General features: G+C 42.0%; 1 protein-coding gene across 10 annotated transcripts in view; it reads right to left on the reverse strand.

Annotated features, from left to right (window-relative positions):
- GMDS (GDP-mannose 4,6-dehydratase) overlaps window positions 1–18,203 on the reverse strand; it is a 453,335-nt gene that overhangs the window by 304,536 nt on the left and 130,596 nt on the right. For all 10 annotated transcript variants that reach the window (XR_014790260.1, XR_014790259.1, XM_084850473.1 and 7 more), the window contains 2 exons: window positions 8,675–8,867; window positions 4,547–4,651 (listed from right to left, as the gene is read on the reverse strand). Coding sequence is in view for 8 of the 10 variants with exons in the window: in XM_084850473.1 (XP_084706599.1) it covers window positions 4,547–4,651; window positions 8,675–8,867 (298 nt within the window). In the remaining 2 variants the exon portion in view is untranslated. The remainder of the gene's footprint in view (window positions 1–4,546; window positions 4,652–8,674; window positions 8,868–18,203) is intronic.

Below are 18,203 nucleotides of genomic sequence, written 5' to 3' on the forward strand. Positions count from 1 at the left end.
CCATTATCCTTATTAAAACCACAGGAAATAGAGGTGAATATCTTGATGGACTGTACTTCAGCAATTTCAGGTTGGTATCTGTCTTTGAAATTCCTTTGTTCAAGAATGGCCACTTTAAGGTCATTCACAGAGGCCTGGTTTGCACATAACGACAACCCAGAGTATGGGTTGAATATGGGTTGAGTATGGGTTGTCACTGAATCGTGGGTTGTTGTTATGTGCAAACCCTGCACTATTGGCTGCTAACCCAGAAAGAAAACCCATGGTTTGTTGTTGGGTTGTGAATTCTGGGTTGTTCATGGTTAACAACCCATAGTTAAACCATAGTGCAGGGTTCGCATGCAACAACAACCCACAATACAACGACAACCCATACTTAACCCATACTCTGGGTTATTGTTACATGTGAATCAGGTCAGAGTGTCCTTGGAGGTTGAAATGTTCTGCACATTGCCTTTACTTATGTCTGATTTGTCCATTTATTCTTTTGTGAAAAGATGGGCCTCTCTCCGGGAGAGAGTGCAGGACAGGAAGGCCTGGCGTGCTATGGTCCATGGGGTCACGAAGAGTCGGACACGACTGAACGACTGAACAACAACAACAATAGATTTGGACCCATGTAGCATGGAGATACCAAAAGGGAAGCTATGGTCATCAAAATCTCCGCGTATTTGGGATTATTCTGGACTTACTCTTGAACCTGTCTCGGCTCTTCAATTTGTAAGGCCTTGGACCCATGTAGTGTGGAGGTTCCTACAAAGATTTCAAGGTTGGACCAAACCTCTGCGTGTGTGGATTTGTTTAAGTCTTTTCCTAGAACGTTTGTCTTTGATTGCCTGGGATGGCTTACACCAGGAATCATTCAAACCCCTTGTCCTGTTTTTGGAAACCCTTGTCTTGGATTGTCTAGGATGAATTATGCCAAGAATCTTTCAAGCCCCTTGCCCTGTATTCTGAATCATAGAGATTGTAACAGGGAACCCAAGTTGTCTGGATCTCTGACACGGTTATAGTTATTGTTGTTCAGTTGTTCAGTCGTGTCTGACTCTTCGTGACCCCATGGACCATAGCACGCCAGGCCTTCCTGTCCTGCGTTCTCTCCTGGAGCGTGCTCAAGTTCATATTCATTGCATCGGTGATGCTATCTAGCCATCTATATATGCTATAGTTATTAGCTCTGGATTATTTTGGAATTACTTATGGAGCCTATAGCTAATTGTCACTAGCTATATGATTTCTGAAGAATGTGACCATTGTTAAGCTTTTACCGTGGGATTTGCTACAATTAAAAAGTCTCACTGATTTGGGGTGTCCTGTGTTAGAATGCCAGAGTGTGTGCCTGAAGGATCAGGCCCATGACACCATTGCACGGAGAGTCAAGTGACTTTACGATCATGAGTACAAAACAGCGGAGGCCACAGAAAACAATGATAATGATGACCTACTGCAACCTATTGCAAAATGGGACATACAGAGCATGCCTGCAAATCTGAGTGAGCATGGGTGAGAAAATGATGATGATATCCTGAGAGCTATACAAAACAGCAGACCTTTGGAACCAAGCTGCAAGTTCTGAGAGCATCCAAATCCATCCCTCTGCAAAATCATCATAATCTACAGAGCCATCTTTGGAGTCACATTTTTCTGTTTTAGCAACAGCCCATATCATACGAAGAAGGAAACTGAATCAAGTGACTTAAAGTTCATAAGTGGGGAGAGGGAATCTACTTACTGCAGGCAGATATCCACTCACCCTAGGAAAAAAACCACTCACCTCACAATCACCACAAGCAGAAATCCACTCACCCCAGGCAGAAATCCACTCACACACTCACACAAAGCATTGGCATGTGCATGCACACCATCTGCAAACCAGATCTGTGCTAAGCTCCCACACACACACAATTGCTACTGCCAGCCAGCTCCTGAACAAGCTCTCTCATTCTATCACTGCTGTTGCTCAAAAGGATTAAGAGATGAAGAGAAGAGGCTTTGAGTCTGAGATCTAGTCATGCTGTTATTCTCTGCTGCTGCTAGGGGGACTTGGCATGCCCAGTATTCCCCCTAGCTGGCAGGAAGGAAGAAGTGGGGGAAGGAAGCCCTGAGCAACTGTTGGAAGCTGCTTCATTTTTACAGATAAGGTCTGATGTATGCATGGGGACTGGGGGAGGGAGGTGAGGGAAATGGGAGGCAGTTCAATCCCCTGCCTACCCTGTCGACAGGCCATGCCTGATATTTTATCTCTTCATTCTACTCTTGGGTCAAACATCTCTCTCTCTCTCCCTTTCCCTCTCCCTCTCTCTCTCTCACACACACACACACACAGACACACACACAGCACAAAACCGCACCTCATTTATCATAATGTTCTGGCTCATTTATAAGAATATCCAAAATATACGCATAATTATGATTTACATTGTAAATTTTACAAAGATATGATATGGTTCCACAGTGTGTGTGTGTGTGTGTGTGTGTGTGTGTGAAATCATGGATTTTACTGTGCATTTTTGTTCCGTACAGCTTCTCCCAGGAAATTAATACACTGCAGAAAATCTATGAAAGTCCATCAAATCTTTTGCATGTCATTTCAAAAGTACCCATTTTCTGTCATGGAACCAGTGTTATGAATTTCAGTATCAAAATATGTTATCTTAAGGGTTGTGGGGTGGGGGGGAACTCATCAAATAGAATGTAATAGTAAAGAATAGTTTACCATTCTGCCCAGCCTCCAATTACCCCTAACTCCTAAGAAGTGCCTGAATGACAAAGCATATACTAAGAACATTTCACAGTTTTTAGGAAGCAGGTTATCACAGTTTGCCCTTTCACCTCTCATACTAAATAAAGCTTTTTAGTGTTGATAAAGTTATGAAAACGTTGAACAGCTCTTTAGTGACTAAGAAAAACATCAGTTAGCTCCTTTACAGAATTTCACAATTTGCAGACATTTCACATTAACTCTGGGCACAAGGGCACCAGTCTCGTCCAAAGTGTTCCACTGACTGCTTTTGTTCCTGTTCTAATGGGAGCAGAGGACTATGCATATTTCACAGAGAGTTCTTGTTCATGGGAAAGTGGCATGTACACACACATACATACAGTTTCTAAAAGCAAAGACTGCAGCTTAGAATCACAGGCTCACAATATCCAGTGGGATAATAAATGTTTGAGAGAGAAGCATAAGACTGGAAGCTCAGTGGGAAGCAGTCTCAGAGCTGGGTAGAATGTCAAAGAAGCCTTAGGGATCAAAAGCAGTGATGAATACTGAAATCTTTCTTCTTCCCCCAAACCATAACACACTCTTTAAAGAGGCAACCTGACCTGAAAATTGCTTCATATGAAATCCAGCTTACTCCCAATTCTAGAAATATCAGAAACTATGCAAGAAATTGTCAGGACGTTATTGAGTTAGTTGACTCAAGATGTATTATAACAATTTTAATTAATTTGAAAGCAGATGTTATCAATATGTAAAGTAAATTCTCTTGTTTCACACAGCAGCAAAAGCTTTAAATGGTTCTCTCAACTTAATTAACTTTGAACCTCTAGTATTCCTATTCATTCTTGCATCAGAACAGACTGAAAATTATAACTCTATGACTAGGAAAAATACTCCTGTCTGCCTTTTAGGGAGATTACAACCTGCTGCCCAGGGCTGATGGTGGGACAATTTAAGAATCCAAAAGAAGTATTTCTGACTTCTCGCTGCCATCCAGAAATGGAAATAGATGAATGGCAGCTGAAAGTTATTTAGATGTGGCCCAGTAAAAGCAGGAGAGGGGTGGAAACAGGAGCCAGCCTTGCCCCATTTTATTTTATCCATTTTATACCCCTCTCCAAAATAAGTTCAACAATAATGAACATTTTGCTTCCTATCTGTTTTTTACTCTTTCCCCACCCATTCCAGAGCTATTAAAAATGAAAGGGGAAAGCAGAAGATAGTAATTGAGAGTGGGATGTCATTTTTTTCCTTGTTCATTCTTTATTCCGTGTGAATGTCATTGGACCCTGGAACATTTTTTCCTACAAATCTTTTTTCCCCTACAAACTCTGAGCTTCTCTAGCAGCACAGGAAGGAGGCTGCCAGATTGTGTCCTTAATATGAAATCTGTACAAGGTGGGCCAGATGTACTGCTATTCAGATATACATTAATCATATCATTGGGAATCAACTCATCTTTTCAATAAAATGGAAAGTTCACAACCCCTTTAATTCTATTATTGTTGTAACGTTTAGATGTATTTAACATTTGTAGAGTATGGTTTTATGGACTGTAATATGCTGTAATTAAATTTTATCTTTTTCTATGTTGTGAGCACCACGTGAGGCTTAACCCTGAAAATTGGCCCATTAATACTAAAAGAATGGTCTTTCTATAGAAGTATTATACAGTGCTTTGAACTGTACAAAACAAATAATATTTTTAATATGTGAAAGCATTCATTATGCATATTTAGCATCTACTCTGAGAGTAGTTATAAATGCATTCCTGTTCAGATGAACAGCAGGGAAGTAACAGAAATTTTCATATATATTTCTTACCTCTCCTGGGACTCTCATGGTTGAAGAGAATACCGTTCACAGCAAAGAGATTGTAGGCCTCCCTGAAGTTCACCACAATCCAATATGCATATAATTTGGCTGCCCCTGAAACCATAATTGTAATATATGTTTTAAGACATTTATGAAAGTGAGCATGCATATCCAGTCTCACACACACACACACAGCTAGGAAAGAATACCTTCCAAGAAACTAATTAGTGTTTGATCACTGGGCTTTGGATATCTCATTTCTCTGTTTAAACAATATCAGCACAACAAACAGATGTGAAACAAAATAGCTACAGGGCTCACCAGCAAGTGTTAGGGAAGTTCTCTAACACAAAGTAGAACTGTGAAATATACCACTGGGGTGACCTTTCATCAAAAAGAGATTTATTTATTTATTTCGTATACAGATCAAACTTTGCTCTGACAAAATGCAGCCACCGCCACAGCTTTGTCATTAGCTTGCTGCAGATTGTCAACAATACAAGACTCCAGCAGTAATCGACACACCATCAGATGTGCTGGGTATTGGATTTCTCCACATTCACATAATATATTGTCAGCCAACAGCCCCCATTTAAATAAATTCGTCTTACACCTTGGTACCCCTACCCTCATCCTGTTCATTGTCCTATATAAGGGAGAGTATTTCCAGCGGCCATTTCTTCCTTCGTTAAACTACTCAAGTCGGCAATCTCATTCATCCATTTACTTATTCGATTCTGTTCCTTGGTCCCCTCTAGGATATTAGTTCTTGACATAAAACTCTTTCTAGATCTAAGTCGACAAATTGGGGGAATATATCCGCTCAAAGGGTGAGGAGAATCAGTCCCTTGCTTAGTTCTTTCGGTATCTGCTTCTACTTCCCTTGTAATCTTAGGTGGGGCAATGCCAACAAGAGAATATAGTTTATTAACGGGCATCGGTTTGAGGCATCCCGTCATTATGTGCATTGCCTCATTCACAGCAATATCTACTTGCTTCGCATGTGTTGATGCGTTCCATACTGGTGCCGCGTATTCAGTGGTAGAGACACTCAAGGCTGTAACTGATGCTCGTAACGTAGCTGGCTGGGCTCCCCATGTATAGTTTGTCAATCGTCGGATAATGTTATTCCTAGCACATACTTTAGCATTGGTATTCAGGCAATGTTGTTTAAAAGAAAGCATTCTGTCCAATGTAACACCCAAATATTTAGGTGTTGGGCAATGTTGTAATCTATTCCCTCTTCACATAATATCTAAATCAACTCCAGCATCTCGATTACGAAGATGGAAGGCACATACTTGAGTTTTACTTGGATTTGGTTTTAAGTGATTATTAACATAATACTGCTCCATTTCAATAAATTTACAGCACACTCATCGAAACTTGGTTCTTGTACGGCCACCGCTGTGTCATCCGCATATATGAACATTCGTGTATTGGCTGGGGCGGGTTGGTCATTAGTATATATATTGTATAAAATCGGAGAGAGTACGCTGCCTTGTGGTAATCCAGACTTTTGCTTCCTCCATCTACTGTTCTTACCATTCAGAGTCACATAAAACCTTCTATTTTGAAGGAAACTCCCTATAACCCTGGTGAGCTTATGGTCTCCAGTGAAGTTGTCTATCCTGAGCAGCAATTTTCTATGATTGACCATATCGTATGCCGCAGTAAGATCAATGAACACCACTCCAGTAATTAGTTTTCTTTCATAAACATCCGATATGTGCTGTATGAGATTAAGTATTTGTCCACAACATGACCTTCCTGATCTAAATCCAGCTTGCTCATTCATGATCTTTACATCAAGAGTCTCTGCCACTCGATTAAGAATCATTCGTTCCAACAACTTGTAAAGATGACAGAGGAGCGATACTGGTCAATAGTTCTTTAGATCAGTTGGTTCCTTTCCTGGCTTCAACAGAAGGAGCCTCCCCAAAGATTGTCGAAATAATAATACAATCGGGCGTACCCTGGAAACGGTGATTTGCACCAGCTAATCCTTCTAACACCAGATCAAACCAAAAAGAGATTATATGTAGGGAGGGGTGTGCAAGAAAAATCTATGATCTTAACTCTCAAATCGGTTTGAAACATTAGCACTACAATATTACATGCAGACTACTTAATCCAGGTTCATCACAAAAGAGAAATTTTTAATTTAACCAAAGAAATCCATGAAATCTGATCACTTTCAGATAGTGTTAAGACAGAACACTATCTTAGTAACCTTCAATTAAAAGGAAGAGAGAGAACACCTTTAAGGAAAGAGAAGTTCCATACTTTGGATCTCAACAAACATGGTGTTTAACAGAGATGTTAGTCTACGTCCATCAAGCAATGACACCGGGTTATCTTTACAAAGTAGTATTTGTACCAGATAAGAAATGCAGTCACTGTGATTTCAATTAAAAAAAAATTAAGTAGCCAAATAAAAGTTAGGCTTCATATTATCAATAAAAGAGAAATAGCCCTTTCTGCAATTAAAGGAATGTTAGAGAGTGTAGATGTCCAATTTATGGGCAGGAAAAAAATGAACAACACTTTAATGCCTTTGTGAAGGACTGTTGGTCCCACTCCAACAACCCTGCAGGGTGGGCCAGGCCCAACTTGGCCACAGTTTCCCCCAAAGTCGACCCAGTAGCTCCCTTCCCAGGCCAATAGACACTGTATTTGGCACTGATGTTATACAGGACAAACCACACCAACTGGAAGTTGGATAAAAGTTTATTAGGGGAAAGGAACAAAGAGGAAGAAATGGGGAAAGGTGGTAGTTTGTACAGGAAATTACAAGCAAGGTACAATACTCCAAGCAAAACCAGAAACGTCAAACACCAAGGCACACACTCCCAAGAGCAAAACAATAAAGCTAGCTAGTCTATCCTATACATACCAACATATGGGCCTCTCAGGATAGCCATCAACCAGCAGCACATGCTAGTACCGTCAGGGCCAAGAAGAGACGCCCACCCCTTCTTTAGCTCTCTTTTTATTGCTCAGCCCTAGCAACTCAGGGCAGATTTGAAACACCCAATCCAAGCCCAGTCCCAGGACTCCCCACTCCACCCCCCAAGGAGGCTGTATCTTCCCACCAGGCACGGCTGTTCATTTTCCCAGTTAGCTGGAGCAGAGCATGGCCTTGAGCTGCAGGGCTGAAAAACAGCGAAAAAACAATCAACCTCCAGGTGGCTACTTCGTACGTGACTAGTCTAGGGATGTACGAAAGTCACTTACCTTATGATGAAATTGATTCGCGGTGGGGACGAGGCGCTCCGTCCCTCCCCCCGAAATTCTGGCCGGGGAGGGAGGCGCCCGTCCCTCCCCCCCGAAATTCTAGCCGGGGGGGAGGCGCCCCGTCCCTCCCCCCGAAATTCTGGCCGGGGAGGGAGGCACCACATCCCTCCCCCCCGAAATTCTGGCCAGGGGGGAGGTGCCCCGTCCCTCCCCCCTGAAATTCTGGCCGGGGGGGAGGCGCCCGCTGCGAATCCTAGCTGGCCGGGAACGCAAATGGCGGCAGCCATAGCCACCGCCGTTTGTGTCCCTGCAGTCAGCCATGATAGGCTACGTAAACATTTACGTAGCCTATCACGGTATTTTTAAAAAATCTAGCCGTGATAGGCTACGTAAATCTTTACGTAGCCTATCACGTGTTTTTTGTTGTTGTTTTTTACTGGAAATGGCAGCGGCGGCAGCCGGTCAGAAGACCAGCCGCCGCAGCCACCGCCGCCAAACCGCTGCTGGAGCTGCCGCCGCCGCCAGGGAGATTCGCCCAAGGTAAGTCCCATCCCGGGGGGGGCAGACCGTTTCGCCACTGATTTTGGGGAGCCGAATGCGCTGGCATTCGGCCTCCCCGAGATTCGTGGCGAAATTCTCTGACATCCCTAGTGACTACTCAAGCGGCCCTTAATTTTCTGTACAAAAGCCTTCAGGTCTAACAAGCCAAACCTGTAAACTGCTGCTTCAGCACGTAAAGGTTTAGATTGGTTGCAACCTCAAAAGCTTTGATACTGCAGTCCCATTTGCCTTATATAGGATGCTATTATGCCTCTTCCAGCACAAGTCACTTTGTGTTTCATGGCAGTCATGTGTACACAGAATCAGGATGCAATATGTGATCAGGCCTAATATACTTACCATATGGTGATCTGGGATAAAAAGGAGTGGTCTCCTTTTGGGGTATTTCCTGCACTTTCCCATAAAGTTCACTTGTTGAGGCTTGGTAGAACTTCACTGAATTTATGAGACTGCATGTCTTGATAGCATCTAGCAATCGTAAAGTGCCAATTCCATCAACATCAGCTGTATATTCTGCTAAATCAAAAGATATCTGAGAAAAGGAAACACAAAGAAGATTGAACACAAACTAAAGGACTTTTGCAAAACATAACACCATCCAAAGTATTGCATTTAAGGTTCCAAACATGGTCCTTAGCAAACTGCAAGGCTGAAGCATTTCTGAATGTCATGTAATTCCATCTTCTTGAATAAAACTGATAGGTATGTATGCATGCTCCATTGGAGAAATTTGAAGGCATTTTTCAAATATCTCTGCTATGCCCTATTTCCTGAGGAGAAACTGGATGGGTGTGTGGTGCCATGCCATGCTTTTATGTCCAATATGTAGAATGTTATTCATTATGGACTGGACTGTAATCAGTAAATTTATTTCTGTAAGGGTTTCAGGTTTATCTAGAACAAAAACCACAAAAGAAGAAAAAAGTGCACTTTGCTTGCTAAATTACTACAGTTGAAAAAAAGATACTTTACAACCAGAGATAGTTATTAACAGTCATCACACATGCATAGCACTTTGACCTTCATACTTTCATTTACAAACTGAATAGTTCTGTTTAAGGAAATAGAAATAATTTTGCTACTTCAGATTAACAAATCCAAATGAATCACTCTAAAATTGCCTCAAAATTTTTTTTCAGTGGCGACTAGGTTCTTCTGTCTTTAGCACTTGCAGAACTGCTGCAAATTCAGAAAGTAGAGCTTTCACTGTCACTGTATCCCTATACCACATGAAGCTTTACTTGCTAGATTTCTGCCTTTTAAAGGCACAGGAGCCATGCCAGATAAAGGTGGCAGCTTTACTCCACGTCTCAGTTTCCCCTAAATCTGCTGAAAGGCCTCCCAAGAACCTAGGGGGCTGGACAAGTTTGTAATCTTTCCAGGAGTAGAAGATTAAAATTTACAGTCAAAGGGCAAAGGATTGTTTTTTAAAAAAATGTACTGCAAAAAATGGAAGAGATGACAGATCTGCATAAGGCTGGAGACCCTTAAGCAAGTGGGGATTTGTAGAACCTGGATTCCTGAGAAATTGCTTTTATTAAAAACAGCACATAGTTCAACGGCTGTAGAAAAAACATAGGTCGAAATGTGAAGGCATTCTCTATTCATTGATGGGAAACCACAGAGGTCATTCTAAGTTGTCACAGATGAGCAGAAGAGGTCATGTTTGCATGTATGAGATCCCAAAGGGTGATCCATCTCTCTGCCCCCTGCATATTGAGTTGAGGATTCTTTTTAAAGGCTGAGAACAACAATTCTGAACTATGAAAACTACCCCCACTCAGGGTCGACAAACCATAAGGCAGTTTCTTATACCCCCTATAGAGTTTGTGAACTGGCCAAATGTCCAGCTCCTTTTTCTTGGTTCCTCATCCCTGTATCGAGTGCTTGGGCAGAATCCAGTGGTCTCATTCTGCAAGCTCAAATAGAGTTAGCAGAGCTCTGCCAAATCTTTCAGTTGTGCAAGCAGTTGCGCAACCCATTGCACAAGTGTAATTCGCGAGTGTAATGCACAATGCTTTACACTCTGCAAGCACAACTTTAGTTAGATTCTCTTCTTGGAAGTTTGGAACTTCATTTCCACTAGCACAGCATCATCTGTGCTAACAGAATGACACAGCTGGATACTGCCCCTGGAAAAGTTCTTGCATATTATTTTATATATTCTCTACGTCAGATACTGAAAATGTGTAGATAATTTTCATATCTTTTCACAAGTGCAGAATTTGGGTGTATTTGCCATATCACAGCATTACATATAAATCCACAAAAGTGTTATTAGCTTGTCTACTCACACACACCTATTTTACTGATATTTGGCATATCAATAGTTGGGACTCTAAATTTGCAAAAACGTTCCTGACTTGTTTGACTGAAACTAAATTCTTACTTGCTATAGGTGCCCAGATGAGTGACCGTTTCAAGCCCTCTATATTATATTTCCAGACACGGGTTAAATAAAATAATTCAAACATATAGGAATATAGCTCTGTGAACTTCTACCAAAAAAAAAGAAAGGAAGTTATATCCAGCACAAAGTTTTTCAACTGAAAAATATATCGCTACTAGTGGGGACCTGCAACAAAATGTTGTGATGTTTACTTAGCACTCTCAAGGCTAGTCAGCCCTAAATAAGGCACAAACAGGAGTGTTGTAGCATTATCCCATGCTGTTATTTGGGGCCCATGAGCTCCAAATATGAGTGTTTTCTAGAGCTATGGCTATAGCACTCCTGGTTTGGGTTTGGGTCAAATCCCAAACAGGGACACTAAAGTGTTACAGCACTCTTGTTCAAGACTCTTGCTATGCTCCTGTTCAAGGGCCACTACTAGCTCTGAACCTGGTAACTGTGTAGCACTTGAGTGCTATAAAGCAGTACAGAAGGTTTGGGGAAAGGAAAACAGAAGGGGCCAGCTTTTTCCTTTCCCTCTCCCACTCACTCCCACAAACCTACTTCCATCTGGTCAATAATGCAATATCACTAAGATTTAGCACTTGTTCTCCAGAAATTTCCTTTGGTCCCCACGCACCCCAAGACATTTCCTTTAATATCTCAACTGATTCCACTACAGGAAATTTTGGGACTTGCAAGTAGCACGAAAGCTAAGCACTTCAATACTATAGTGTGTGTGTGTGGGGGGGGAATTTGAGGAGGACAGGGAAGAGAAAAATATATATTATATCTCAGTTTTTCTCTCTCCTGTTGTTCCCCACCTCACTTTCTATAGCAAAATTCTGCCAAAATGCTCAGGTTGGGCTGGTTGTACAGCCAAATGAAACCAAAAAGGTATAAAGCAAGGAGGGAAATATTTTTATCTCTCCTTCTATGCTTTATGTCAAGAGTTTTTGGTGACACTGAGGTGTAACTGATACTAATTTCATCCCCTCCAGGATCCTTCAAACTGTTAAGAGGTCTGCCCCCTTCACAGCTTAAACAGTCCTTGGATGGGATTCATTAGGATCAGAAGAAGTGCTTTTCCATCTATCCAAATTAATCCCCACAAAGAGTCACAGCACCTCTGTTTTCCAAACCTTTCTGTGACATCAGAGCATATCAGATGATAATATTATAGTAATATCAGAAGCATAGCATTACAGTAATATCAGAAGCATATTGTAAGAACATAAGAAGTGCCATGCTGGATCAGACCAAGGGTCTGTCTAGTCCAGCATTCTCTTCACACAGTGGCCATCCAGCTGTCGACTGGGAACCTACAAGCAGGACAAGAGTGCAAAAGCACCCTCCCGTCCATGTTCCCCAGCAACTGGTGCACATAAGCATACCACCTCTGGTACTGGAGGCAGCACATAGCCATCAAGCCTAGTAGCCATTGATAGCCCTCTCCTCCAGGAATTTGTCTAACCCTCTTTTAAATTCATCCACGTTGGTGGGCATCACTATATCTTGTGGTAGCAAATTCCATAGTTTAACTATGCACTGTGTGAAGAAGTACTTTCTTTTGTCTGTCCTGAATCTCCCACCAATCAGCTTCATGGGGTGACCTCAGGTTCTAGTATTATGAGAGAGGGAGAAAAAAGTCTTCCTATCCACATTCTCCACACCATGCATAATTTTGTACACCTCTATCATGTCTCCCCTTACCCTCCTTTTTTCCAAGCTTAACCATCCCAGCTGTTGTAACCTTCCCTCATAGGGGAGATACTCCAACCCCTTGATCATTTTAGTTGCCCTTTTCTGCACCTTTTCCAGTTCTACAATATCCCATTTTTTAGGTGTGGTGACCAGAACTGTACACAGTATTTCAAGAGTGGTCACACCATAGATTTGTATAAGGGCAGCAATCGCGAACATTCACTGGATCATGGAGAAAGCAAGAGAATTCCAGAAAAACATCTATTTCTGCTTCATTGACTACGCTAAAGCCTCTGATTGTGTGGAACACAACAAACTCTGGCAAATTCTTAAAGAGATGGGAGTACCAGACCACCTTACCTGTCTCCCAAGAAACCTGTACGAGGGTCAAGAAGCAACAGTAAGAACCAGACATGGAACAACCGATTGGTTCAAAATTGGGGAAGGAGTATGACAAGGCTGCATATTGTCGCCCTGCTTATTTAACTTATATGCAGAGTACATCATGAGAAACGCCGGGTTGGATGAATCACAGGTCAGAATTAAGATTGCCGGGAGAATTATCAACAACCTCAGATACGCAGATGATACCACCCTAATGGCAGAAAGCGAAGAGGATCTAAAGAGCCTCTTGTTGAGGGTGAAAGTGGAGAGTGCAAAAGCTGGTTTGAAACTCAACATTAAAAAAACTAAGATCATGGCATCTGGCCCCATTACTTCCTGGCATATAGAAGGGGAAGAAATGGAAGCAGTGGCAGATTTTATTTTCTTGGCCTCCAAGATCACCACAGACGGTGACTGTAGCCATGAAATTAAAAGATACTTGCTCCTTGGGAGGAAAGCTATGGCAAACCTAGACAGCATAGTAAGAAGCAGAGACATCACCTTGCCAACAAAGGTCCATCTAATCAAAGCTATGGTTTTCCCAGTATTAATGTATGGCTGTGAGAGTTGGACTATATCACTATAAGGAAGGCTAAGCGCCAAAGAACTGATGCTTTCGAACTGTGGTGCTGGAGAAGACTCTTACGAGTCCCCTGGACTGCAAGGAGGTCAAATTAGTCCATCCTAAAGGAAATCAACCCTGACTGCTCATTGGAAGGACAGATACTGAAGCTGAAGCTCAAATATTTTGGCCACCAAATGCGAAGAGAAAACTCCCTGGAAAAGACCCTGATGCTGGGAAGGATTGAAGGCAAAAGGAGAAGGGGATGGCAGAGGATGAGATGGCTAGATAGCATCACCGATGCAATGCATATGAACTTGAGCACACTCGGGGAGAGAGCGGAGGACAGGAAGGCCTGGTGTGCTATGGTCCAAGGGGTCACGAAGAGTTGGACACGACTGAATGACTGAACAACATATTGGCAGTTTTATTCTCAGTTCCTTTCCTAATTATGCCTAACATGGAGTTTGCCTTTTTTACAGTGGCCGCACACTGGGTTGACATTTTCATCGAGCTATCTACCACAATCCCAAGATCTCTTTCTTGATCAGTCACCGCTAGCTCAGATCCCATCAGGTTATACTTGAATTTGAGATTGTTCTGCCCCAACATGCATTGCTTTACACTTGCTTACATTGAACCGCATTTGCATGCCCATTCTCCCAATTTGGAAAGATCCTTGTGGAGCTCCTCACAATCCTTTTTTGTTTTAACCACCCTAAATAATTTGGTGTCATCAGCAAACTTGGCCACTTCACTGCTCACTCCTAATTCCAGATCATTTATGAATAAGTTGAAAAGCATTGGTCCCAGTACAGATCCCTTTGGGAACCCACCATTTACTTCTCTCCATTGGGAGAATTTACCATTTATTCCTGTTCTCTGCTTTCTGTTCTTTAACCAGTTACTGTTCTCTGCTTTCTACTGATAAGAGGACCTGTCCTCTTATTCCATGACTGCTGAGTTTACTCAGAAGTCATTGATGAGGGACTTTGTCAAAAGTCTTTTGGAAGTCCAAGTAAACAATGACTTCCGGATCACCCCTATCTACATGTCTATTGACACTCTCAAAGAACTCTATAAGGTTAGTGAGACAAGACTTACTTTTGCTGAAGCCATGTTGATTCTTTTTCAGCAGGGCTTGTCCTTCTATATGCTTACTAATTTTATCTTTAATAATGCTTTTCAACCAATTTACCTGGAACAGACATTAAGCTAACCAGCCTGTAATTTCCTGGATCCCCCCGGATCCCTTTTTAAAAATTGGTGTTACATTGGCCATCTTCCAGTCCTCTGGTACAGAGGCTGATCTTGGGTACATATTGCATATTTTGGTTAGAAGATCAGCAATTCCATACTTGAGTTCTTTGAGAACTCTAGGATGGATACCATCTGGACCCTGTGATTTGTTTGCTTTCAATTTAATAAGGTTGAGAACGTTATCTTTTGTCACCACTATTTGCCTCAGTTCCTCAGACTCCCTTCCTGAAAACACCAGTTCAGGCTGAGGTATCTGTCCTGTATCTTCTGCAGTGAAGACAGATGAAAAAAATTCATTCAGCTTCTCCGCAATCTCCAACTGCCTCCCTAGCTGGCTGGCTGCTCCTGATATATTTATTGTTGGCCTTTATATTGATAGCGATATGCTCTTACAACTGCTTTTTTTGCATCTCTTATTGTCTGCTTGCATCGCCTTTGTGCAAGCTTGTGCTCCCTTCTGTTTTCCTTACTTGGGCGAGACTTCCATTTTCTGAAGGAAGCCTTCTTTTTTCTAATAGCTTCCTTGACGCTGCTCCATAACCATAACAGTGACCTCTTGGACTTGGTGTGACCTTTCCTAACTTGTGGTATACATTTTAGCTCAGCTTCTATTATTGTAGTTTTGAGTAACGTCCAAGCATTTTGGAGAGATTTAACCCCCTGGACTCTCCCTTTCAACTTCCTTTTCACCAGTTCCCTCATTTTAGAGAAGTTTCCCCTTTTGAAGTCAAATGTGACAGTGCAGGATTTTCTGGGCAATTTTCCACTTAAATATATATTAAATCTGATAGCACTGCAGTCGCTGCTTCCAGTTGGTTCAACAACATTTACATCTCGTACTAGGTCCTAGGCAACACCACTTAGGATTACTTCCAAGGTCGCTTCCCCTCTAGTCAGTTCCATGACTAACTGTTTTGGGCACAGTCGTTCAGGACATCAATAAATGTAACCTCTTTGTCATGACTGGAACATGCATTTATCTAGTCAATGCGGAGATAATTGAAGTCACCCACTGTAACAACACTTTCTCCCTGATTTTGTTTTCCATCTCAAGGTCACCCTGGGCATTCTGGTCTAGGGGACAATAGCATGTTCCTAGCACTAAATTAGTTTTGGAGTCCAGTATTGTCACCCACAGTACTATGTGGAAGAGTCTTCCAGTGTTCCAGTCTGCTCAACACTATGCCCTCTTCAGTGTACAAAGCAACACCTCCCCCAGTACACCCTTTCTTGTCCTTCCTGTACAGTTTATATCAAGAGATGACCGTATCCCACTGGTTCTCTCTATTCGCCCAGTTTCAGTAATACCCGCTATATCCAGGTTCTCCTTTAAAACCAAGCACTCCAACTCTCCCATTTTGGCTTAGAGGCTTCTAGCATTTGCATAGAAACACCTTTTCAGTGTCCTTCCCCAGATGTCTCTGGCATGTGCATATTTTACTATGGCACTTAGGCCTCTCTGATTGGCTATCATGTTCTACCATATACTCATGGCCTATTTCTTCCCCTTCTACATTTGAGCAATCAAAAACAATTTCATCTTCATCCCTTTGGGACAACTAAACCTGAACTGGATGCTTCCTAGTCAGCTTTCCCCCAGGGTTTAGTTCAAAAGCTGCTCTGCCACCTTCAGAAGATGACACTATAGTAATAGAGCCTATGGTAGACAAAAGGTCACAGCACCTCTGTTTTCCAAACATTTCTGTGACATCACAGCATATCAGGACATCACATGCATGGCCTGTGAACATGCTAGTCTGAATGGAAGACAATCAGAAGCTAGTCACATGCTCTGGTGAGATTCGAATCTCCTCATATGAAATCTTATGTTCCAGTAAAGGAGCTGAAATTGTTCAAGGATCTACCATTTTTCTGGGTCACTGTATCTGTGTACCTTTACTATTAATCTCTCTTCTCACAGAAGAGCTTTCATAAAGGAATGCTCAGACTTTACAACAATAGCATATCAGAGTGGAAATGACAACAAGAAGAAATAGAAGGTGGTGTCACGGATAAGTCCCAGCGCACTGAGAATCAGAGTTGGAGCAGCTAGATAAGAGGCTGAGGGAGGGGCCCTCCTTAGTGAGTCAAGACGCTGGGAGAGATTCCTCAGAAGACCTTGACAAACAGATGGCCCAGACTGAGTCGCTGCCCTGTCCCTCCACCATAAGAACTCAAGTTTCTGAGGAGAAGGAGAAAGAGGGGTGTGACTTGAGAGATGCTAAGGCACGTCGCAAAGCCAAGCAGGAAAAGTCAGGGGCATGGCTCAAATGCTCCACCAGCACAGCCACTCTTGGAAGCCAATGCAGGAGGGAGCCACCCTAAGGGGGAGCATCACTGCGAAGCAAGTCTGGCTATGAGAGGTTCACGCCCAAACTGTGGGCAACTTCTTTACCCCCTGGTTCATCTCCTCTAACTGGGAATCCCAGATTAGTGGTTTAGGGGCCTGAGGCAGTCTGAGAGTTTCCTGGAATCTGCATTTGTAAAGAAGCTAGTTCCTAGCAAAATAAAGTAGTGACAGCCAGAAGCTTTGTCTCCTTGTTGTGTTGATTGCGAAGGGGAAAGGATGATCCACATCTGACAGGTGGCATATTTACAGAATGTAAGATTTCAGAATGGCTATAAACTTTTACAATAATAAATAATCCTAATAAATAAATAATAGTCACAGTAATCCTAAGCATGTTTATTCAGAGCTAAGTACCACTGACTTCAATGGATCTTGCTTTGTAGTAAGCACACTTACAATTACAGCCTTGGTTTTCTTATCTTCCCATCCATTTATTAATTTGATGGGACTGACTACCTGTCAAGGTTATATAGGCCAAGGAATGTATTCTTTACAGCAAATTGTTTAGAGCCTCAAATTACAGATATTTTAATAGGAGTGTTAAGCTTTTTGAAAAATGTGTAAAGGTATCTATTTACGTGATTCTCCATGATCATCCTCTGTCCCCGTGTCCCCCCCGCACAATTCCCCCAGTCTTCAGTGCAGTCAGGAAAGGATTTACAGTTTGAAATGTTGCTATGTCAATGATTAGTGACACTGTAATGCTCTGAAAGTTTTCTTACACAGTGAAATCCAGCTGTGCTAAACACTTTAAACATCATTTTTTTAAAGCCCAAAAGGGGAGCATTGCAGAGTCACAAGAGAATTTTAGCAAGGGAGTTGTAAAAGGATAGCTAATTCATTCTGCTTTATAGGAGTCATGGGAATCAATGACTATGAATAACATGTGGGAGGGAAAAGGTGTCCTTGAAATTCTTCTGTCAACATTTTGTTATTAATTTCTATATGCATGACTAAACATACAATACATTCCAAATGAATGTATTTAAAGTTAGACTATACTTTTAATCAGACCTTTTTACAAAGTAGTGTTATTTATATGATACACCATGGTAGCTATGTACATTACCAACATTTTTCAGTGTGGGCATGCTTAAATAAAGAAAGCTGATGGTCTCTCAAGCAATGGACTGTTTAGAAGAAAATGTGTTCTCTTTCTATGTGAAAACAAGCACCTTTGTGAAGCTATCCAGCAACCCCTCAAAATATTACCCACTTA

This window comes from Heloderma suspectum, chromosome 4 (genome assembly GCF_057233095.1).
Source record: "Heloderma suspectum isolate Gila_16-S chromosome 4, 16-S_ref, whole genome shotgun sequence".
Taxonomy (NCBI): Eukaryota; Metazoa; Chordata; class Lepidosauria; order Squamata; family Helodermatidae; genus Heloderma; species Heloderma suspectum.